The 24469-nt window shown below is 37.6% G+C and overlaps 1 protein-coding gene across 1 annotated transcript in view; it reads left to right on the forward strand.

Annotated features, from left to right (window-relative positions):
- Window positions 1-24469, forward strand: part of TBCK (TBC1 domain containing kinase) — a 147996-nt gene that overhangs the window by 63220 nt on the left and 60307 nt on the right. The window contains exon 24 of the mRNA XM_049815463.1: window positions 14799-14974. Within this exon, the coding sequence (XP_049671420.1) occupies window positions 14799-14974 (176 nt within the window). The remainder of the gene's footprint in view (window positions 1-14798; window positions 14975-24469) is intronic.

The raw sequence follows: 24469 nt of genomic DNA on the forward strand, positions 1-24469 counted from the left end.
GATTTAGTGGGCTCTGTTTGAACACTACGTGTGCAATTCAGTAGTTCATAATTCATTTAAACAGAAGTAATTCTTTCAGAAGAACTGAATGAATGAGAGAATCAAGTTTGGAAGAGCAGTTAAGCTTAAAAGGTCTTGTTGAGTGTGGCAGTCTCCACAGCTACAGAGTTTACAGAGGTTAGCATTAGTCTAGGATATGGCAGCAAGCAGGCTGAGGCTAAGTTCATAGTTGCATAAATCAGTCTCTCAGAAGTTGAGTGAGCTGTCATGGATGAAGCTCTGTGATTTCTCTAAATGTTATTGTCACAAATTCTGTCTATCGCTGTATACCCTTGAACATGTGTCCAGATTTCAAAATTTTGCTTTTGTGCTACTTTTCAGCTTAGTATGTACAATGCAATTGCTGCTGTATTTTTCAATTTATAAGAAACTTAATTAGGCCATTCCTTATGGTGTGGGTTTTTTCATTTTCCGTCTATATGCTTTGTCATTTCAAATGCTCAGATTAGATTTAACTGGATATCTTAAGATGGACTGAAAGGTGAGTGCTAAACTAAAAGATTGTCTCTCTCCCCTTTCACTCCTCCCCCATCTATTAGCTGTATGTCTTAGTTAAATATAGATTCATTAATATTTAACTTATTTTCTTGCCTAAGGTCATTTCTTCCTTTTTTTTTTTTTTCTTGAGTGGTTCCAAGTTATATATTCCCATTTATCTTGAACTAGCTGATTTACTGACAGTTGAAGTACTTTTTGCCCAGGTCATGTGTAACACATTAGTTCTCATAATACATATCTGTTAATATAATAAAATCAAATCACTAAAATCTGTGGTGTTATTGTGTACATGCTTTCTGCTGATTATAGTTTATGACACCTTTGATACTCTGGTAGGAAATGTTTTGGTAGAACAGTGTTTCTGAAAAGTTTGATTTTGGTTTTTGTTTTGATGGTTTGTTTTTTTTAGTGTTGATGTCTGCGATATTTTGCATGTCAACAGTGGCACGATTTAATATTGTGAGATTAATCCAAAGCATAACATAAACTGACTACTAAGGGAAAAAAGAATGAGGATGGGAGACAATCCTGGTGTGACTTAAATGTTACTGGTCTAGCTGAGAATTCTGTAATCAGTAACTTCTTTGAACATGTAATTATCATAGCTTCGTGCCTTCTCTTTCTGACCTGAGTCTTATTTCTGATTAAGAAGTATTGACTGCTTGTGCTTTTCGTCACGTGTGTCTTCCAAACAGGACTTCTGTTACTTTGGTTAATATAAATCCTGTGCCATGCCTGAGAATTTTCTGAAAGTAATTTACAAACAACCTTCACCTGAAACTGGGTCACCCTGAGGAAGAGATTATGTCGTTCAAAACATCTGCAATAATTTCAATCTAAAATCAATTGTTGCTCAACAGTCTGAAACTCCGGTGTTTTTTAAGCTTTATGTCCACTGGAATGGCTTATCTCAGGCTGCCAGTGAAAGCAAGTTGCTTTCCAGACTGATAAAGCTATTTTACTACAATCTTGCAACTTTGTGGAACACTTTTTTAAGATTTCTTGTTTTTACAGCACCTATTTCTAAAAATGTATATTTAAAGTTAAAACAACAAACCACTGCTTTATTTCCAGTTCACTGCATATAACACAGTTAAAATTACTGTTTAAAAAAAAAAATCAATGATTTGAGGAAAAAGAAGGGATACAGTGCCATTATTGATTACTTGATTCTGAAACCCCTTTCCAATGCTTGCCTCAAAGCTTTGGCCATATTTTTATCTGTAAATTAAATATAATTGACCATTACTTGCTATTTTGGGGAGCTCTATTGGAAATTGTAATTTGTTTTTATGTAGTTGTAACAGTTTTCTAGCATATTAGGAAATGTATTTGAAGTATTTGACAAAATAATTGGTTAATTAAGAATACTGGAAAATCTCTTTGCTGTAGGAACAAATGTCCTAGTTCATTCCTTGTGGGGCTGTATAAAGGGGACATATAAGCAAGTGCTTATATATAAACTTATATAGATTGGTTAGGAAATTACTACCACAAGGTGGTTTTTATAATTCTCTTTCATTTGTTCTTTCATTTTTTTTTAACTTGTTTTTAAGGAGCTCTGTTAACTTTAAACTTTATTCAAGCAATATAAATACCAGAAAAAATTTAGGAGGTATGATCTGAGACAGACAAACAAAACCAGCCCTGGAGTCATTGCTAATTCTTTATGTGTAGTTTTGAGATTTAGTAAATTTCATCTTATTTGGGTGATGCAGAGAGAGCAAACACGTATGCATTACCTTTTGGTTTTCCTTTATCTAAGTCTGACGTGTAGCAGGAGAATGTGGCAGGAAAATGAGGATGGTAAGGGTAGCTCTACTATGATGTGATTCCTGAGTTACCAACAACAGAGGCAGGACTCTGCTTTCAGACCAGTACTGACTTGTACTAAGCCAGGTTGGATACGTCTGCATCTTATGTATCAGCAAATTTACAACCCAGAAGGCTCTTTCATGCATTGAGGGCCAACTGTATAAGTAACTTTACCTTAAAACTTGCAGTTTTGCTTATAGCTTAGACCTTAGCATCGCTGAAAGTTTGTGTGATAATGTACGTTATGCAACTCTAAAATTATAATTATTGTAGCTTGACTTGATTACCAAGTACATTACCCACTGTACAAATAGTACAAAGTCACCAGCGCCTCTTGTTAGGGAACAAGCCCAGAAGAAAGCATCCAGATAAGTACAGTTGTTTGCAAATAATTGAAGGATCCTGTAGGCCAACTTACTCCCTCCTAGAATGGGTGCAGTACTGGGCCTGGCAAACAGATCTTCCTCCAGAGATCCGTGCCAATATAATCCCTGACATAGATTAATTATGGCCTTGAGAAGGGATAAGGCAACTAACAAAATTATCGTGATGGGTGCTATTAGAGAATAGGGAAGCACTAAGCCTAGAAATAAGATAAAACATGCTTTGAAATAAGCCTTTTAGGTTAGTTTACACAATAAGCTCATCTTCTGTAATTTTGGAGCAAGAGGAGCATTCATTCTTTCAATGCTGTGCACCTTAGGAAGGTGTCTTTTTGCTGACTCCAGGTCAGTCAGTGCTGCCAAAGGAAGAACCTTGGCCTCAGCTAGAAAGTCCGGAAAGACTGGCTGCGGAAAAGCAATCCAGTGCGATGAGGAGCTACAGTAAAATGGTTGAAGTGGAAAATGTAAAGGATTCTACTTTGTGAGACACAGGCATGTAGCTTGAAGATGCAACGTATAGTCGAACATCTAGCTATAATCAAAGGACAACAATAAATGATTCTCCAAGGACCAGAATTTCTCTAATGTGCGAGAAACAATTCTATCTGTTGCCATTGTAGTGACGTGCCAAAATGCTGAATCCCAAGATGGTGAAAGCCATATAAATGCTTAGAAGGATTACTTCCAGCTGAGAATGAACTAACGATTAAAAAAAAAATTCTGCACTAAGATCGTATGGTGCAGTTTTGAATGATGTGTTTCTGCTGACAGCAGCAGAATTAGAGAGAACTTATCGGAGAACTCTACTTTAGATACATATCTGACCCTAAGTAGCTACCATTTTACTTTCTGTTGTTTTTTCTTCCTGCAAATCCTTTGTCTGTCCACATCTGTGATTCATAAACTTTTACTATGCCAGAATTTCTGGCGGTTCAGCATTTAGTTAAGTAAGATTTGGTAGGAGGAAGAAATGGCAGTTGGCCACCAAGCCCACACTGAGTTTGTGAGTGTTCCCATTTGTTTCACCTCTTCTTGAATAAAAATGTGAACTCTGAGATCAAAACACCAACTCTGAAGAGACTGGAAGAGATACAGTGGGGTCTTCTGGGTGCCAGTGAGCAGTAGAAAAACAAAGGCACTATAGTGTTTTGATTAGGTTTGACTTTTTATTGTACAGTTTTGAAAATTTCCTATTGCTTAGATTAAGGCTCTAAGGAATAGAAGTTGTAATAGCTCTTTTAAGAGGAAACTTTTTTCATAAGTTTACCTATGAAATTTTGACACGTGGTTTTGTTATAGCTCCCCCCATGGAAGATGACACTGGAAGGTGATTTATTATGGAGTTAGTGAAGCTGGACTGCTTTTTCAAATTACAGTGTATATGAAGAAAAACAGTAATTTGGTATCTGTCACATGATGTGCTTGATAATGGTGCTATAACTATAACATTAAAAAATTCGATTGGAAATAGCAAAAGACATCAGAAGCAAAAAGGAAATCACATCTGTAGTTTCCTTTTCTTGAAAGGTGTAGGTCTGACTGGTATTTATGGAAACATCTTTTTCTGATTGTATTCTTCATCTTTGCTCTGTTAGATGGCTTTTTTATATGCAGTTGGCAGGTTTATTTTATAATGCAATTCCTGAAGATTACATTGCTAAATAATGGCATTTATGAAGTAGAAAATGTGCATAGCTGCCAGTGAGTCATGTTTTGTTTGTGTGTGTGTGTGTGTGTGTGTTTGGGTTTGGGGCTTTTTTTCATGGCTTACAGCCAACTGTGGGTTGGGAGCTGGCTTTGGTACAGAAGCAGAGCAATTTGTTAGGGCACACCTGCTCACCAAGGCTGTTCAGTAGTGTCAAACTCCAAGATTGATGTCATTTTACCTGAAGCTGTGAATTCTTTAATTATTCACGTTTTCCTCTTGCAGTGACATGAACAAAATGCGGTTCTATTTATAGATTTTACCTTCTTGAGACTAAAGAGAAATGCTGTGGTGGGTGAGACGCTAAGGAAAAAATACCAAAATCCTTTATTTTATTCACATTAGTGTTCCTGCTAGTCTGTAGTTGTCACTGGCAAAAGAAAATCAAATGTATATCCTTTAGCAAAGGACTGTCTGTCTCAAGAGATGGTATTTCATAAGAAGGGTGAAAAGCGAGTTCCTCAGTAGAACTTTACTAGTCCATCTTAAAATCAGTTTGAGGAGCAGCTTATGCCTTCTGTTTCTTGAGAGAGCCTGTATGTACCCTTCGTAGCAAAAGGGGACTTCAGAAAATAGAATAATCCAGCTATTAGTCATGTAGGATTTTGTGCAGCTTTACCCTTTGTCATGGTTTAACCCCAGCCGGCAACTAAGCACCACGCAGCTGCTCACTCACTCACCCCAACCAGAGGGAGGGGGGAGAGAATCGGGGGGCAGGGGGTGTCAAGAGTTGCAGGTTGAGATAAGAACAGTTTAATAGAACAGAAAGGAAGACAATAATAACGATGATGATAATAATAAAATGACAATAATAATAATAAAAAGGATTGGAATGTACAAAACAAGTGATGCACAATGCAATTGCTTACCACTTGCTGAGCAATGCCCAGTTAGTTCCTGAGCAGCGATCTCCCCCAGGCCAGCTCCCCCCAGTTTCTGTACTAGATGTGATGCCGCATGGTGTGGAATACCCCTCTGGCCAGTTTGGGTCAGCTGTCCTGGCTGTGTCCCCTCCCAACTTCTTGTGCCCCTCCAGCCTTCTTGCTGGCTGGGCAAGAGAAGCTGAAAAATCCTTGACTTAGTCTAAACATTACTTAGCAACAACTGAAAGCATCAGTGTGTTATCAACATTCTTCTCATACTAAATCCAAAACATAACACAATATCAGTTACTAGAAAGAAAACTAATTCTATCCCAGCTGAAATCGGGACACCCTGGGAAACAAATCAAAGTACGTGAAGGTAGACCATCAAACATACTAGCATTTTTAGGCATGGAAAGACAAAATTCAGGCCACTCTTATCTGAGCTTTGCTTCTAGATTTGGCAAATTATTATTTTTTCTCTTTACAAAGGTGTCTTGGGAAAATATTTCCTTTTTTTTTTTTCCCCTTCATTAAAATTATGAGCACAACTGGTTCAGGATTAGACTAGTGCTTAGAAAGCAAGAGAGTTCACTAGATTTTTTTTTCCTTTTACAATTATGGAAAATGTTGCTGACAGAGCAAGGTGCCTAATAGGGTGTCTCTATTATGCTGAATGTGTTTGCCTGTACAGGTATAAATGGTCTTCCCAATAGTCTTTAGTTGTCCAATTGTTAATTGAGGAGGATTTTAAAATGAGCTGCACAGATACTGCAGTGTTAAAATTCCTTGATTAAAATGTATATTAGCAGCACATCTCTGATAGTAGATATATTTTGGGGGTGTGTATATCCAGTGTTAATAGAGATACACATAACTACTTAAATACAGAATTGGAATGGTGGTATAAGCTGAGAGCTAGAAAAATCTTTCTGCTAAAGTAAGAACTGAGAAACAAGGTCTGTTTAAGTGAATTCTCAGCAGTGTCATACTTTGGGATAGCTGTCAGTTCCCTTGGTCTATATTCCCATATTCAAAGAACTTAAAACTCTTGCCTTTATAAATCTGCGTGAGGCATTTGATTCTGTCTATCCAAACTTCTTTGTTTTTAATATACTAAGAGCTGGATTTTAGTAGAAATCAACAGAAAGACCAAAATTAAACATGGAGAACTAGAGTTTGTACCTAAAGCTAAGACTTTGTTGATATTGCAAGCTTGGAATAAATTTCAAGACTGGATTGTTAGCGTTGAAGGGCAAAACTTGTTCAGGAAGGGCAGGTATCCCAATTGGGAAAAGATCGCATTGTATGTGAAGAATGTTGTCTGTATTCTGAAAATGGTGATAAATGGGCTAAGTACCCATCAGGGGTGTGTCAGGTGAAACCTGTCACTGCAAAAATTTAAGAAGTCTATACAACTAGACAAGCATTTGTAGGAGATAAGGAGATAGTCTAGTCATATCATTTGGCTTCACAGCAAGGCAAGGAACTAGATAATCTCTTGCTGGTTCTTCAATCCTTATGCTTTAAAAAAAAAACCAAAAACAACACAAAACAAAAAAACAAACAAACAAAAAAAAAAAACCAGCCCAAAACCCAAAACAAAAACCCCCTTTTTTCCCCTTTTTTTTCACTCACTTAAACCATAGCATAGTTCTAGGGAAACAAATTCAGCAGTCATGTAAGGTGACTGAACCACAAACTTGTCTGCTGGGAATGTAACCTTGAAACAACACAAACCTGAAAATGTCTTAAAGATGGTCTTTTGGGGTGGTCTTTTTTTTTTTTTTGTTATAAAAATTTGATATTTAGGAATGTACTTCTTAAATACTTTCATGTGTAAATTCAAACTGGGGGGAGTTAGAAAGCTTTTTCACAGAATAGGGGAACTCTTTCCTTGAATTCCAAGTAGGTTAATTATGCAGCAAACTTTAAATCATTTAGAAGTTGATATTGACAAGGTTGGCCTGATGTTAGGTACTTAAAGCTACTAGTTTTGCACTGTAAAACACTAACATAGACTTGATTAGTGGTAAACGCTGAAAGTTTTGCATCTCAGTAAGTTACATACTGTAGTTCCAAATGACAAGAGTGGTTTTTTAGGAATGAAAGCAGTTTTAAGCACGGGTACCTAAGCAAGATGGTTATTATCCTTCCTGTATACAGTTGCCATATTTGTGGGAAATTAACAATGTTTCAGTCTTGAATAATATGTTTCTTGCTCTGTGGTAGTTTGTGGATGTTACACTGTTGAGGATGCTCTTTAGGCAGATCGAGATATCTTATCCGTATTAATCTTTAACCAAAGTTTTTTCCATTATTGGTTTAGGAACCAATATATCAAATTAGAGGCTTTGATCCTTTTTTCATGGCAACAGGTACTCCTTTTCAAGGTTACTTGAATTTTTGTCTTTTCAAAAACAGAAGTTCTAAGTTACTTCATATTATTTCCTTAAAACTGTCCTGAAGGCTAACGAGAGGAGAGCTCTGCTAATACAAAGGTCGTCTACTTACGGCTCTTTAGAGATTGATCAGTTTTATAAGCACTTGGTCTAGTCAGAGTTTCTGATTGTAGAGGTTTTTTACAATTTTGTACCTGTTATGTCTGGGAAACAGCTGCAGTGGCTCATATCTACCACCCATCTAGAAACTTAGACAGCAAGATTTTTACTGATGCATACTGAGCTTCAGAATTTGCATATTACTTCTGTGAAACACAGATGTAGGATAAAAGAGGTAAGTTTAGTATTTGAGATTGCTTAATGTCTGTTGAGTCAGTTTTAGAAAGATTTTAACAAACCATACAAGACAGAAAAGCCAACACAATGTTTTTCCTTCAAAAATTGAATGTTGTTGGATGTTGTATTGGTGCCATAAGTTCTTCATCTCCATTTATATCGAACAAGTTTGTCCTCTAAGCTGATCCCTGCAGTTCTGTAAACCTGCCCTTTTGTGCATCTTCTGTAGATGGTTATCATCTACCTATGAAATAATGTTCATTCTTCTGCTGATCTGCTTTATTTCCTCTTATTCTTGTTTATCTCTTGGGTTTTGCATAGCAGCCTCCCTCTGACTATTTCCATTATACAGTGTGAATTCATGTCCTTCTGTTGTTGGCTAGTATCCTAATCTGATGTTAGGGCCGGATCAGATGTCTTTAACATTTTTTTACTGTGTAGAAATGTCTGCTGTTAAACAGCCATGGCACACCTCAAAACTGTGTAAAACACGCTTTCCTGTCAGAGCTTTGCTGACATTACAGTCTTTATGTAATCTGTTTTGGTCGTCTTTCTCAGTAAGACATAGCATGTGGCATTTGGTGGTTCACTTAGAGTAAACCTTTACTCTTTGTACAGTCATTCATCAGTCTGTCTTCCCTGCTCATCTTTATCAGTGCAGGACAACATCACATTTCTGTACTGGAAGGCATTCTTTACGAAACCTTTTCACTAAACTGCTGAGTCAGAGCAATTTTTACAATCATGAGTAAGGATTCATGTTTGGTTTTTTATTCCCTGAGACTTCAGACTGCATAAGTCTGTGTTTACTGCTGCTTCTCTCTATTGCTCAGTACTTTGGTAAGTGTTGCATGAACTGGTCCAGATGGCTGCATAACTGCAGGTACTGTAGTAGTTGTACTTTCAATAACTCTCCTTAGCTTCTTTTGTTTATACACAGGCTGCAAACGTACCTGTTGTTGGTCTCAGCAGAAGTGTCAGCATCTCACATAGATATGTCATATCTACTTGAATTATTATCTTCATAACACCCTGTGCTACAGAACTCTTTGGACACGGTCTGAATTTACCAGTCCTCAGACATCTCCTTTATGGATTAAGACAAGAGACTGACAAGTTCTTTTTCTGCTCTTTGAACAGTGCATGTGATTTCGTTACATAAAAAAAAGAGTCCTTCTTTTCCCAGTGTTTCTGAACCCTGATGCAGATGGTTGATGTGCTTCCACCAAGCAAGGGCCTGGACCGTTTCATTTTTGATACACTTACCGCTGTTTGTGGGCATTCAGGCTCAAGAATAGTTTAAATTGTTGTCTTTCCTTTCCAACAGCAAGACAACTGTCTCATGTACACTGAAAATGGCAATATCGTCCAGAGGTAGTGAACACTGACTGTGGAGAGCTGTCTGGAGAAATTTTTTTTCCAGGATACTGAAAGAGTTGTAGAGTAATATGCTGCCGGACAAGGTAGCCTTTCAATGCAGCGTTGAAATTATTGATCCTTATTACAGCCATGCAACATGCAGTCTCTCTGAAGACATAGTACTATAGTTTGTTACTTTGCTTCTGCATCCGATCTTTTTTTCTAGATGAGTGCAACTTCTGTACGCCTGCTGTATTATGTAAAAAATATGATGGCTCCTTGATTGACAGCACTTGTCCTCCTGGCAGCTCTTGAAAGATGCACACCTTGCATCCATGTAGAAAAAAAAAAGGAATTCTATCATATTAGGTGAAGCGTTTTAAAATTAAGGGCTGATACTTATGTTGCCTTTGAAATTTGGTTGCAAGATGCACTGAAAATGATGCTTATGTGTGTAAGAGCAAATTACTATCCACAAAATAATGAAATAACATAACTATCCTATAACGTACGAAATACATTATATAAGAACAACAATTTTGCATTGACATTTTTGTTTATAGTAACCTTCTGGCAGTAATAGATGCAGAGATGTTGGATAGACATGTCACTTCTCTTCCTAGATTTGTCCTTTTAAATATCTAAGTTTAGTGTATTTTTGGTATGTCATCGGAAAAGAAAAGGTTTATGGCCTTTCACTTCTATTTCTTCTGAGAGCAGGAATCATGAGATCGAACTGACTGACCTATTCAGTTTCCCTGCTTTTGTAGCAGAGAGGTTTTCTGGCCTATTTATGTGGCTGTGTGCTGAAACCTGATGTTGCCTGGCAGGGTAGTAATAAAGTATTTGTGATGGAGAGGTCAAACCAAGCCCATAATTTTGGGCTGTTTCCAAAATGCAGAAGCAGTTTATTTTGGCCAAATTTCTTAACTGGTGTCCTGTTACCCAAGGAAAGGGCTCTGGAATTGATTAACTGCACACAAAGACTTGGTCTGTGTACATTTTCATTAAGAAAGAACCGTTTGTGTTATGTTTTTCTCCATTACTTGCTTTTACTTGCTGTGAACAACATATGCGTGTCCGGTTTTGCTGTAAAAATAAAAAATTCTATGTGCTTTTGTCACAGGTGTATTGCCTTTAAACTGATGCTTTCTTTCTAAAATCTGTTTCAAGTGCGGTCTACTTCTCTCCCATATCTATAATAATAAACATTAAATATATATGTAGCTTTAAAAGCAGCTATGTTAGGCTGAGCCATCCTTTTCAGTTGAGGCTGTTGAGAGAGGGAGGCAGCAGTGTGGTAGGGAGTGATAATTTAGCATGAACAGAGCAAAATGAGTAACATCTTAGAGTAACCAGGACGTTTAGTTGAGAGTAGGAGAAGAATATTTCAATAGGCTTAATATTGGGATGAGGCTATGGCAAAACCAGGATATTGCTGCTAGATCTCTTTTGGTTTACTTCCCCATCCCCACCTTTTTCAGTTCCCCTATTATTTGCATATCTAGAAATCTCAAGAAAAGGCTCTTGATGCCAAGTAATGGAGTAATTAGCTGGTGGCATAGAATTGTTTCCTGTAAGGTTTGATTGCTGCTTGACTGTGAAATACTTGAGCTCAGTTGAGCCAGAACTCCTAAACCCAATCTTTTTAAAGTGAAACCGTGTGATTTTTAGTTCCTAAGTACTTGGGTGCCAGCTTTGGCTTTTAGAAATGCAGGTGCTCTGTACTTCTTGAAACCCAGACTGCTTGAAGGCGTACTAGATTTTGAAGCTTATTTTTCTAGTATTTATACTATGTTTAAAGTTAGGCTTAAATTTTTTCAGTACTCACTTCATGTTAATGACAGCATGTTATATCAGTGTATTTTCATTCTGGATTTTTCAGCAAAGTAATTTGTACGAATAAAAACGGAAGGCACGTGCTTTTTAAACTACAAAGCACCCCAGTGCTGGGACCTTGGAGAGCACAGAGATGTTATAGGTACATCTCCATGAGTGAGCAGGCCCTCCCTGTCCTTTCTAAATGTTTCTGTTCACTTCTTGCTAATGCCTTGAGATTTATGCAGAGCCTGCTCTCAGAAGGATGTTCGTCTACGTTGCTTGCCCGTGACAAGTAATCTGGCATCCTGGTGAGGTGCTCTCGTTTGTTCATAGTCCTCAAGAATCTAGGCACTGTCTGATATACTTACACTTCTGATATACCAACAGTAGGTTTTTAATAATGTGTAAACTTAAGTGTCTTCTGGCTTGTAATACAGTTACTTAGGAGCAGGAAGAATATAGGCAGATTAACACTGTGTGAATGCAGTCTTGGTGTGATAACAAAAGATGGACATTTAATTGGAGACTGACTCATTTGGCATATATTTGAAAGGGCATGGGAAGAAATCGGAATTGAAGCAGTACAGTAGATGCTTACTTATTAGCCAAAAGGAGGAGGAAAGATCTTATCCAGCAAGGCTGCAAAAGATTGCATTGCATTTTAGTTACTGATGGGAAGTGATTTTTCTTAAAGCAAAATTTCAAACAAAGGGTCAAGATGGGCTTGAAGGTTACCCAAGTGTGAAGCTTGTTCATGCAATGTGACTAATAAATATTCTGTAAATATTTACACCAATTTAATGTTGTCTTAATCTCCAGTATCCTGAAACTAATTGTTTTTTAAAAAAGAATGCAGGTAAATTCTTTTACTACCAGTAGTCTTGTCTCCCTTGTAGGTGATAAATGTTGACCGTTCCCATACGTATACATACATGTACCTATGTGCATACTTTTTTATTATTATTATTTGTGGAAACCACAATCTACTTGTTACATTTTTATTTTTCATTACTTAGAAGCAGATTATTTAATCAGCAGACTGTAAACTGGTGTTAGGCTTTTGACGGCCTCCCTCTCAACCATTTAAAATTCCTTCTTGTTCCATGGAATTTCACTTTCAGCCATGGCCACTGTCCTCCTGGAATGCTGCTTAGAAGAAATGAGGAACCAAATAGCCAAGAATCACAGAACAACAGACTCCTAAATTTTTTACTTACACCCTAATGTGTGAGAACTGGTTATTGTTTTTAGGGAAATGCATTGCTGTATTTCCCACTTCTCTAAATGGATTCCTTTTGGAATTACAGACCTTGTTTCTAGGAAAAATATTTTGATAGTCTGTCTCAACGATTAACTCTGTCAATCTCAATTTCTGCTTTCAGCTTTTTCATAACTTTCTACTGCCCAGAGCATTCCTATTCCATCCCCCAGTTCTCTGTTTTCAATTTCAGATATTTGTAGGCTATTATGGCCTCTCACAACCAAATGTTTCTCATGCTATTAATTATTGCTGTTCAGATTTTTTTTATACTGGCTAAATTTTGCTTTCATCTCATTTATTACCAAAGTACTGCTAAAATTTCCTTAGTTAAGAATCTTAGGAAATAGGGCTATAACTCACAGTTATAGCAGTCTCTTTACAGAAAAAAAACAAAACCCATAAGTATACTATGGTTTTGAACTGAAGTTCTCAACTTTTTATAAATGAGTCTTCAGAAATGTAGAGAAAGTGTGACTGTAATGACCTTGCTTCAGAGTGTGTTCTAGGAATAATAACTAGTGAAAGGCATCTGCTGTCTTTACCTGAATTTAGAAATTCTGTAAAATTTTCCAGTTGCATGGATTTTCCTTGGGAATGATCCTAAATACTAAATACCATTATAATTATTATTCAAAATGAATAATCTAATATGTTTTCATCACAGAATGAAAAATTGTTAGTTACTGTTGAGACACCTCGTTGTCCATTTATCTCTGGCAGCTATTTTCCCAAGTAGTGAGGGAACCTGATATGGTTAAGGAAAATTGTGATCTACTTTCATATCCACAAAAAGGTTTTAGAGCTAGAATTAAAATTGGGTAAACCACAGCTTTAGTCCCAGATTTTCAGAATTTCAGGATAAAGATAGCACGTAAGCATGCTGTCTTCAGTGCTATTAAAGCATATGCTGTAGGTTGTATCCTACCTGAATACAGACAGCTTTTTGGATGGGAGATTAATAGATCGCATCATTCATTCAGATTTTAAACAAAGTTAATAATCTCATCCAACTGGAATATTCTGCCCCAATCTTCAATTTCAGCTTCTTTTGCTCACCACCCTGCTAAATGACTGAGATTTCTGGAGTAACTCCCTGATTGATGGCAATGCATTAAATCCCTTTGAGATATACAGATAAAGCTTGGTTACAGTGCCTCTATTTTTTTCATAGAGGCTGATGCTTCAGTCTTCTAAATTTTGAGTGCTACAATGAATCATCCAAGATGTTTGGGACAGACACAAGAAAAGTGCTAATAAACCTGTTGTTTGTCTGATGAACTACATACACTAAGTTTGTTATAAAATGTAAGCTAGAATAGTTTTTCTTTTCATGAGACTTCAGACAGGAGACTCAAAACTAACCAGTCTTTTTATAGTGATAGACAAGTGAATGATTTCTGTGTTACATCTTGTTACAAGACAGATACATGTGGGATGCTTTGCATCACAAAAATATTTGTGATAGGTTTACTTTTTTTTTTATTTTGCATATGTTTTTCATTATGTTTTGGTAATTTTTATTTGACCACGTTTTATTTTAGGATGCTTTCCACTTGATGGGAGTCTGCTTTCCTCCCAAGATGTGTAGTATTTTGTCACACACTGCACGTCACTCCTTCAGCCAGCGTGTTTCCCTGTGAATGTCTGGTTGGGTTTTGGACTCTCTCTCTGCACTCTAAACCCAAATCCATTGTGTTTGCCATCAAGCACAAATTAGTGTTGAGAACTCCTGTTTTCCAGCAAACCAATAACATGTAGCTTTGTCAAAATGGCAGGCCACACAAAGTTCAACAACTGAAAGCTTTCAGTCTAGCTCACAGCAGTATTTAACTGACAAATAAGACAGTTGATCCAAAAATTCTGATGTCTATACATTGCATGAAATGTACTTTTGATGTATTGCATGTACTTACACTTAAGAGTCAATAGTCTGACTTGCAAAGACACTTAATGAAGATGCCTTACAATGACGAGGCTTCAGTTATGTTCCTGTCTTTGCATTGGTTAAAGTTCTGTTATGCTTCTCTTAAATAGCTTGCTGTATTTCCATACAGAACTAGGGATAAAATTAATGCTCAAAACGTCTTTGCTAGTTTTTCATAAAAAATTTCAAAGTGGGTTTTTTTGAATGAGAAAATGTTTTTGAAAACTACATGCCTTTTAAGGCACGTGGGGAACAGACAGAGGTATAGATAGATATCTCTATATATTTTTAGCAATGTCATAGCTAGGTTAATTGGCTTTATTGATTTTTCACAATTACATTACTTGTTTTTTCTTTAAATCCCTGATCAGAGATTGATATTGAGCGTTGTGTTCGTGAGTCAATCAACCTGTTTCGCTGGACCCCGAAGAGTGCTACATACAGGCAATATGCACAACATCCACGGCAAGCCAGTGAGAGCAATGGCACAAGAAGTTCAATGTCCTGCTTTTCAGCAGACTATCAGGAAGCACCTCGAAGTGACCTAGTAAGTAACCTGGGAATTGGAGGTGGGAGTATTTGTCAGATTGCATGTTCCTCCTGCTCCAGGTGTTTGTTTTCCTCTTTAAAATTTAGACAGGAAGAAAATACCCACCAAACCTCAGTTACTGGCATTTATGTTGTCACTTCCAAGCACAGGGGTCTGACACGTTCATCAGGTGTTCCGATTTGCTTGTCAGCTAGTGCACAGTGTTAAAGCATATGCCATATTATTAATTTTGATGAACAATCCAATGCAGTGAATGAGAATTAACTGAAAGGTTGTTGGGGTTTAGGTTTTTTAAACTTCAATGCTTTGAACTTCAGCTTCTTCGATGTATATGCCAATAAAGTTATTTCTTCTTGTGCCGGATGTCTGTTCTCTCCCAACTCCTGCTCCTTCGGTTCTGTGGTGTTTGTTACCACAACGGGCCAATGTCCGTGACTCACCTGCAGAACTGCAAACAGCTTTTATCTTAGGAGAAAAGTAGTAAAAAGAACAGTCTGCCAGTGAGAAATAGGTAACTGGAAAGTGATGCGGGTAGCTCTCACTGCTTTTTCCATCTTGGCGTGTTAGGTTAAAGGTGTGACTCAAATGATTTTGAAAGGTAGTGTGTTTATGGCTGTGTTTGTTTTGGCAAAGAATAACTAGTGGCTAAGAGTATATCTGCATTAAATAGATACTCAGTTTAGCAAAAATATTCTTCCGTTCTCTCTCCAGTACAATCTGATGGTCGTTTCTCTTGTTGAGTATACCATCTGAAGAATGGTGATTTGAAATGATACCTTTCCTTCCTCTCAGCAGTATAAATCTAGGCAGTCTCTTAAAAATTAAACAGTTTTGATTTTTTTTTTCCCTTCCACATTCCCTTACCATCAGAAGTGCATTACAATAACAGGGGAAGGATATATAGACCTGCCATATCTATTTGGTCATTTGCATAACGTTTTAGTCTCTCCATCTGTTTTTCCTAACTACTAAGAAACTAAGTGTATTGTCACTCAAGTGTATCTTACTTTTTAGGTAGTCCTTAAACCTGAGTCTTATAGTCAGTCATTTTCTTTATTTTACTTTAGCTCTGATTTTATTTCTATTCCTGTATTTTCTGGAAGCTTTAGCCACAAATCCAGGACTCCCAAGTGCTAGGCATGCAAATGCAGAACAAAAGGAAACTCCAAAGAGCTTACAGAATTTAAGAAATAATAGGTGCATGTAGAAACACAATTGGGAAGAAAAGCTAAATGACAGTAGAGTACTGGTGCTCGTCATCCAGGAATTGTAGCCAACACAACTGCTGCTGTGCTGTTCTGGAGATACGTAGAGAGACTTTCTGAAGGAGTGAAGTGCTGCACATTCATAGAGTTATTCAGAGAGGGCCTTACAAAGTCACCTGGGACAAATGCTGGCAGAAAACAGGCTCACCACTGAATTCAGGTGGGGTTGCCCAGGGCTTTGTTCTGTCAGGTCATGAAAACTTCCAAGGAAAGAGATTATGCAGTCTTTCTTGGCAGCCTGACAGTACTAACAGTGAAAATGTTTTCATGTGTGTGATAGCTGTTCTTAATGTTATGACAACAAGAGAGTGAAAAGACAAGTCTCAGTCCGAAGGATGTGCTTGTGCCTTTCTGTATCCAAGTAAGAGTGAAGGAGGGAGATGGGATAAAGCAGCAATGGTCTACTGAACTGGTAAATAGAACAGAGATTTACATTTGTAGCCAAGATAAAAATCTGTTCTTTTGGGTCAAGCAAAATTTGTTGGGTTTTTTCACTGTTCTTCCATTTCCTGAGAAATTATTTGGGTGGTTTTTTACTTACAGTAATTTTATTTTCATACCACAAGTTGTGTTTGTTTATAATGAGTAACTAAGCTCATCCATCCCACAATTTCCAAGAAATTAAGCTAATATTTTTGGTATGTTATAGAGAAGAAAAATAAATACTATAACTTCTACTGCCTTCTCTTTCATTTCTACTTCTTAATAGGAAAGCACTTTCGATTTACTGCAGCATAACTGATGGTTTAACTCCTGTTGAAGCTCAAACATATTGGATCTTTTGGGTACCGCTCTAGTTGGGGTTTTTTAGCTCATCATATGGAGCAGCACTACATGATTTATATGTGGGAACATATTCAGGCTTTTCCTGTAGCAAAGAGGAAACGGATCTCACGGGCACATGAATGACAGGGAAGCCAGTTCATATAGTTAAGTTATAGTATACAAATGTGTTTCTTCTCATGTGCTGTATTTTTTGTGTCAGATTACGAGGCGGATATATACAAGCCAAGCATGTTACAGTTCTGTCAGGAGCCATAGTTCAGACTTCGAAAATCCTGTGTAACATAAGCCACTAACGAGCTACCTGTCACTTGGGACCAGTGCTGCACTTCTGGGTACTTGTCTTTGTAAGGCAACACTTCTCAGGGGTTTGAGCAATATTGCATAAAAAAAAATTTGGAATTATTGGTGAAATACCCTATTTACACCCAAAGCTGTTGTGTCTTTTTTTTAACCTTAATCCTGGAACTAGCTATGTCTGTCTTCAACGTGTACTCTACTGGTGTTTGCTGCCATGCGGAAACTTTTTTCTACTTGAAAGCAGTGGAATCTGAGTTCAATCTTTAGCACACACAGTAGCCTTTAATGAATTTTCTAAAACACCATTGTGTCCTTGCTGGTCAGTCTAGCTCTTAAAAAATTACTTTGCAGCTTCCCCACCTTTTTAGTTGGTCATTATTTGGACAAGCGCTTTGCACTACTGTTTTATCTCCACTTCTATGTTTGTGGGTCACCTCTGTACTTGAGGGTGGGGAGGGTAGGAAACAGTTCCTTTGTAAACAAAGCTGCGGGTTTGCTTATGAAGGTTATTTATGACTTCTTGAAACAGTGTTTCGTGTATTTAATTCTAAACACCAGCTGCCTCCTGCTCCTATATTTGTATTTTCCTTCTGAGCTGCTTCAGTTTGTTTCTTAAGTGCTTTTTATTGACTGCTCAAGTATTTGTGTGTATCTGCATGTTACGGTGCTTTGGTTAATAATATCAAAAGAAGTGTTTGCCCCTGGGTGACCACTTTTCTCCCTAAATCAGCAGCCAGTAAAACAAAACTGGTTTGACTCTTTTTATCACTAACGTTGCTTATTTTTCATTTCAGTGGCATCTGTTTGCAACTTCATAAACAGGCTTGGATGCCCTCTTCCCTCCTGGACTTCTGTGTTGCTTAATCTTTTACTCTTTCAGCCAGTAAGCATATTTCTACTGAGATAAAATCTCAAGGAGGAAATGGTTTCAGAGAGAATGAATGTACATCTTAAGTGGTTTTGCATGTTTATTTTGAGCAAGATAAAATGTCAAAAATAAGAATGGAAAAACCCCTTTAAATTGACTACTGAATTTTAGCAGCAGTCTACTCAGATTTGTGTCTGTAATTTTTTCTTGACTAGTACGCTAATGATTTTTTTCTTATGCTTTCTGAAACTTACCTTCATACCCTGAAAACTCCTGAAGTGTTTTTCTTGAATGTTTAGGAGTCACGGGGACAAATAACAGTTGTCATGTAACAATTTTCTGCTCTGCCTGTATCTCCCCTATCATAGACATGGTAGATGTACCCTCTCTCCAGCTACCTATATACTTCTAAATAAAAGCAAGAGAGTGATGCAGTTTCTTTATGAATGTCTGCTCAGGTGTGGCAGGTGGACTCCCAGAAATCCCGAGGCTGATACAATTATGCCTTTGTCTTTGTCTTCTACTGGTAATCCTCTTTTCAAGGGTCCAAGTTTCTGATGAATGTTGCGGAATTAAAGCATTCAACTGGAGAAAAGGCTACCAGATGTTTATTGATCTGTGCGCTGATTTAAATGCAACTGGTCCAGTTCAGCTTTTCGGTTTTGATGAAGTAGGAGAAATAACTAAGCGGGAAGGTGACTAAGTGGCTTGATGAAACAGTACTAATGTGAAAAAGATTGGTTTCATCAAAAATAGTATGAACAAAGTTTCCTGATGGTAACTTTTCTTAGCAGATAATCAAGGATAGCTTGCATGACAGACTTCTTACAGATAGGAATGCAGGGCTATTTGCAGTAAATATGCCAGCGCTCAGTTGCTTTTGATTTCCTTTATGCACCTAGGATACATTTGTTTATATAAAATGTATTGGCTAGGTTTATATTAAGCCCTTGAATAACTGGTGTGTAAAGTCCATCTTTTCTTCTAAAAGAAGTATGATGAGTAGTGCATACCAACATTTCTGTTTCAGTGTACGAGCTAGGAAATGTCCAAGTGCAATGTCTGTGCTGTTCATAATATCTGTTTCATATATTCTGCCTCAAGGGTCTTCTGACTGCCTTGACCCATTTCGGGTTTGTTTTGTGTTCTGTTTTTGTAGGGAACTTCTTTTTGTTTTCTTATTTCATTGTTCTACTACTCAACAGAAAGCTGTTCCTCAAATTTGTTTTTAGTTCATGTTGTGCAAAGCATTAACTCGTCGAGATCTGAGTTAATGTTTCTAATTTATTTTGCAGGTACCTTTGATGCTTCTGTTTTTCTGATTGTAGCTGCCAACAGCTTGGGCGAGAAGTTGGATTTATTTGTCATTTTTGAGATGAGTTGGTTAAAACACATTTTCTGTGTCGCTCCCCTGTGAGTGAATAAGCAATTCACTGTTTCATTAGGCATGTCATAAGCTCATCACATTCTGTGATGAGTTTTTTTGATACTCATAAACCAGGCAGCCAGCAACCAAAAAGTATGGAGTGTAAGGAAACCTCTGCTTCCAGTACTTTGGTCTTGCAGATTAAATTAGCTGAAGGAAGCCTTTTTTATGACCTCCCTTACTCTGCTTGGTTTTAAAAATATGAAAGTATTTTCTTATGTTTTAGGACTATTTCTGATAGAAGATAAGGCATTAAATCAATTACCAGAGTGGATAAAACAAAAAGTACATGGTTTAGGAAATAACTGATGTTAAATGTTAATTTAAGAGTCTCTAATGAATGTTGTGGTTGTTTTTTAAGTTGTAATATAAATAGCAATTATTTTAATTGAATGTAAACTCACTGGAACAAATGTGCTGTTTTTCTTAGTTGAGGCAGAATTCAAGGTGTATGTTTATAATAATCTAAATATTATTTATATGAGACTTTAGTTTGTTAGACGCTCACTTCGATCATATTTAAGGATGTTAAACATATTTTATCCAGTCTTGGTTTCTGAGTCTCCCTGGGACGTGTTTGTCTGCTGTGAATATGAATGGGCAGTCAGAGCAGCCAGGGCACGCTCTGCTGCAGCCTTAGGCTCAGGTTCTGGATTCACTGATTGTCCATCTAGTCCTTCCTCACAAGCCTTTGCGATTATACCCACTTTGAAGTTGAAAGCTGGGTGTATTTGACCTTTTTGACCTCCCACAATTGGGATTCCATGACTGATTAACAGATGTGGTAGGGGAGAAGGGGGTAATTATATCTGTAAAATTAATTTTAAAGAAAAAATCAGCCACTTCTTTCTCTCTCCATCTTGTGGGAATGTTCTTCTTATGTTTGGGGGTTTTCTTCCTGATTTGGAAATTGTTTTCAAAATCAGGTTCGGGGTTTCATAACCTTTGATCAAGTAAATATTGGGAGTTCCATTTTTCTCCTTTTTTTTTAATTTTCTTTTCAGTTTTGCCATATTACTGGGGAAAAGAAATTTACTTTAAAAAAATCATAAGCAGTAGCCACTGTATGGCAGAATAAGGAATATGGCTGCTATCGTCACCACCCTTTAAGCTGTGGAAGTTATTGATAAATGAGCTGTTTACAAGATAAAGAAAGGATTGAGCCCATAATAAATCAGTAAACACAACAGAACCATGCATTCAAGTTTGCTACAGCTGTTTGTATTTGAGCCAAGTCTGTTTCCCTTCTATACCCACCCTTAGCCCCTGTGGAGACACTGTCTGAAATGCATATGGTAGCACTGGTAATGTAATCTGAGGTCACTCCTTGCCTAAGTAAATTATTGGAATATTAGAAACGAAAAATGGAGGAATCCCAGAATTTCCATAGTCTGTCTGGCCAGTGTTACACCTGCCCAGCCATATTCCATGCTCAGGTGTATCTGGCAATCCGCACCTGAGCTCTGCAAAGCGGCGCTGTGGTTTTTACCTCTGCTAGTTCCATCTGCATTAATTCATGCCAGTTTTCCTCACCGATTATTGGTGGGTGATCCCTGTGATACGTGATCTGGTATGGTTCCATTCTTGAAAAATTGGTGGTGTGTGCAGGTGTGTGTTTCCACAAGGGCAGCTGGAGCAAAGCCTTATGTTTAGAACTAAGTTTTAGCAAGGAGGAATTTGCTCGATCTCCCTGAAGAGTAGTAGCAGTAAGCTATTTTCAAATACTTTGGGCTTTTTTAATGCCCATCCAATGGATGGAGAATGTTAGGAAATAGTTACACACTTCGGTGTTTTAATAATTTTACTGGTAATTACTTAGTGGGTTGCTGACAATGTGATGTAAAGTTATCATTTTGTGAGAGATGCTTTAGAATTTTCCTCTGAGAAATAGATAAGGAGATCACCTTGCAATATCCGAGGGAGAGCACAATTTCAGGCTGTAGTGGTCCTGAATTGCAAGCTGGCTGGGTGGCTGAAGACACGGTTACTTTGTTTTCAGTGCTGACTGGCCCTCTCTGAGGGAGGACTATGGTGGAAGTAGTCTTTTTGGCAACCAGTATAAATACTTGGTGTGGGTTCCTGGGTGAAAGGTTTATTTTATACTTTGTTAAATAATCATATTTTATAAAAAAAGATATAGTGGCTTGCATCTAAAAAAAAGGAGAAAAAAAAAAGAAAAAGCAGTGCAGCACGTATGTGAATTTACTTTAGGAGAGAAGTAACACTCAGAGTAATCCATTGAGTGTGCTAAAAATATGCTTTAGGACCAGCACGGATCTAAAAAGCTTAATGCTTTATTCAGCTTCTGATAAGCACAATTAGATACTGCAGAGAGAAATGGTCCACTTAGGATTACATTTTTTATGTGTGTGCTGGTAGCTTTAGAAAGCAATGGAGTTTGGGAGAAATTTTTGAAGTCAGTTTTTGGAGAAGTAAACTGAAGGATGTTTGTAGTTTCTCACGCACAAATATGCTCAGGTGCACAGACGTAGCTACCTCCTGCCACTCACAGCAGCTCTAAGTTCAGCATGCCCGAACTCCTGCGTATGCCATGGATTGCTGCTGTGAAAGTTGTGTCTTAGAGCACAGTGCTGTCTAACAGCGCTATTGAGAAAATGTAATAAAAATTAATTTTCATGACATGGGGAGAGGGTGTATGATGTCAGAGATACTTATTTCATAAGGTGTGTTTTTCCTCTGCTTCCCAGTCCTCTGTGCTACCCTACTCTTTTTCTCTGTATAGGTGTCTATAGGAGCCTGCCTTAGGCTAACCTTGAATCCAGGATTCCACCGCATCCCTTTCTTAATGCAAGGCTAAGTACCGTGTGTTTTCTCAGTTGAGTCAGGATGCAATGTCATAATGATCTAATTTTACTAGGAAGTGGAGTGAGAGGATGAAAAAAATTTTCCTGAACACAGCTCTCTTGCCTGGTGCTGTTGCTCCATTCTTGCAGTTGATAGCCTGGTACAAACTGACTGGTGGCCTGTGTGATCGTGTCAACATCATCTTATTTACTAGTAAAATTGCTACAGCTATGTATGTATATTTTCTCATCTGCTATTGTCACTAGTGGAAGACCTGATTTTCAAATACACATGACAGCATAGCTAGAAGAAAAAGTGCATACTGATTGCAAAGTTGAACTTGCAGCAAAACTTAGTCATGGAGCCCACCCTGCAAACATGAATGAACACATTTTAGTTTGATGGGCATAAATGTTTCTGTTGATGCTAAAAATGATGACTTCTGTATATATCACCAAAGCTTGGACCTGGGTTTCTAAAATGAGCAGAGTCATACAGAAATCCAAGGAGATTGATGTGAAAAGCACGTACAGCTTACAGGGTAACTGGCTAACCATAGTTTCAAAGTTTTTGACAGTTACTAAAATTCAGCATCTCTCTTAATAGTCAGCAGTTAAGGTAGAGCTGTAATGGTATGTTTTGCTCTTTGGCAGGCTTCGCATTGGTAAATAACTGAAAATGTCCCAGAACTGTGCTGCCATTGATAATGCCAGTTCAGAAAACAGGAATCATGGATAAATAACTACAGTTGAATCCTCAAAAAAGATGGATTGCTAAATCCAAGGTCTCTGACACCAAGAGGCATACGTGATTGTGAGGGAAAGGAAATTTCTCTTCCAGTTGCAGTTTGTGTTGAGATGTGATATTAAATTCCTGTTGGGTTTGTTTCTCAAGAGGGTGAGGGAATCTCTGACAGTTTGTATTCTTAAGATTCTGTAACTTATTTTTTTTCTCAAAGTAATACAATTTTTTGTCAGGGAGAGAGTGTCTATCAATGGGAAAAAAGAGGCACTAATGGAAAGCAGGGAAGGCTTGCAAGGTCGTTCTTGCTGCTTCTTTTACTTCAAGTTTTATTTCATGTGAAAGCATCTTGTGGGTGTTTTCAGGCACGACTGGATTATTGCTCAGCTTTGTATTTTAAAATGGGTCCCTGCAGTGGTGAGAAGTGTTACCTGTTTTATCGTATCAGAGGCAATAACTAATGAGACTTTGCAGCATATTTGCCTAGCTGCATGCAAGGAGTAACTTGTCTTTCTGCTCTGCAGACTCAGCTTATTCACTCAATTATGTTATTCCAGGGAGAAAGCGAGGTAGGTTTCCTTAATAATGAGCTACTTCAGCAAGCAGAACTCACTTACATTTTTGTAGACTGCCTACAATGGTGTACTAAGACATTTAGAGGATGTTTATGAATGACAATTGGCTAAAAGTTGTTGTTTGCACATTCCTTAAGGTACGAGTTCTGGAGCAGGGAGCTTTGTGGAGGAGTCAGGGTGGTGGAGAGGGTGGAAGAGTACAGCTTGCAAAATGTACTTGTGAAATGAAATGGAGCAAACTTTTAATGTAGGACGTGGTTTAGTGGGCATGGTGGTATTGAGTTGACAGTTGGACTTGATGATTTTAAAGGTCTTTTCTGACCTAAATGATTCTGTGATTCTAAGTAGAGGGAGATAGGGAGTATAGAGAGGGTAGGCACCAATGTCTTCACTTGGAAATATGAGAAGCAGAATATGATGGCAAGGGGGGACTGAATTTGAAATGGAAGAATGAGCTTGCTAGAGAGGTTGTGTAGAGAACAGTGGCTCTCAAGTCTTTGAAAAATTTTAGAAAACAGTTGCTAAAATCTGGAAGTTTGGCTGTTCCTCCTTTATAAGTAGTACTGATTGAACAACAAAAGCCTTTTTATATGATCTTTTGCTAATAGTGGTCATAAAAAATGGCGGGGGAGGAGAGGACAGGGGGATTAGGGAGCATGTCAAAATATTTTGTATTCCTTTTTATTTATTTGTGATCATTAGACTACTTCCCTGCCTGTATAGGCCTCT

The sequence above is a fragment of the Accipiter gentilis genome, chromosome 12, assembly GCF_929443795.1.
Source record: "Accipiter gentilis chromosome 12, bAccGen1.1, whole genome shotgun sequence".
NCBI classification, from domain to species: Eukaryota; Metazoa; Chordata; class Aves; order Accipitriformes; family Accipitridae; genus Astur; species Astur gentilis.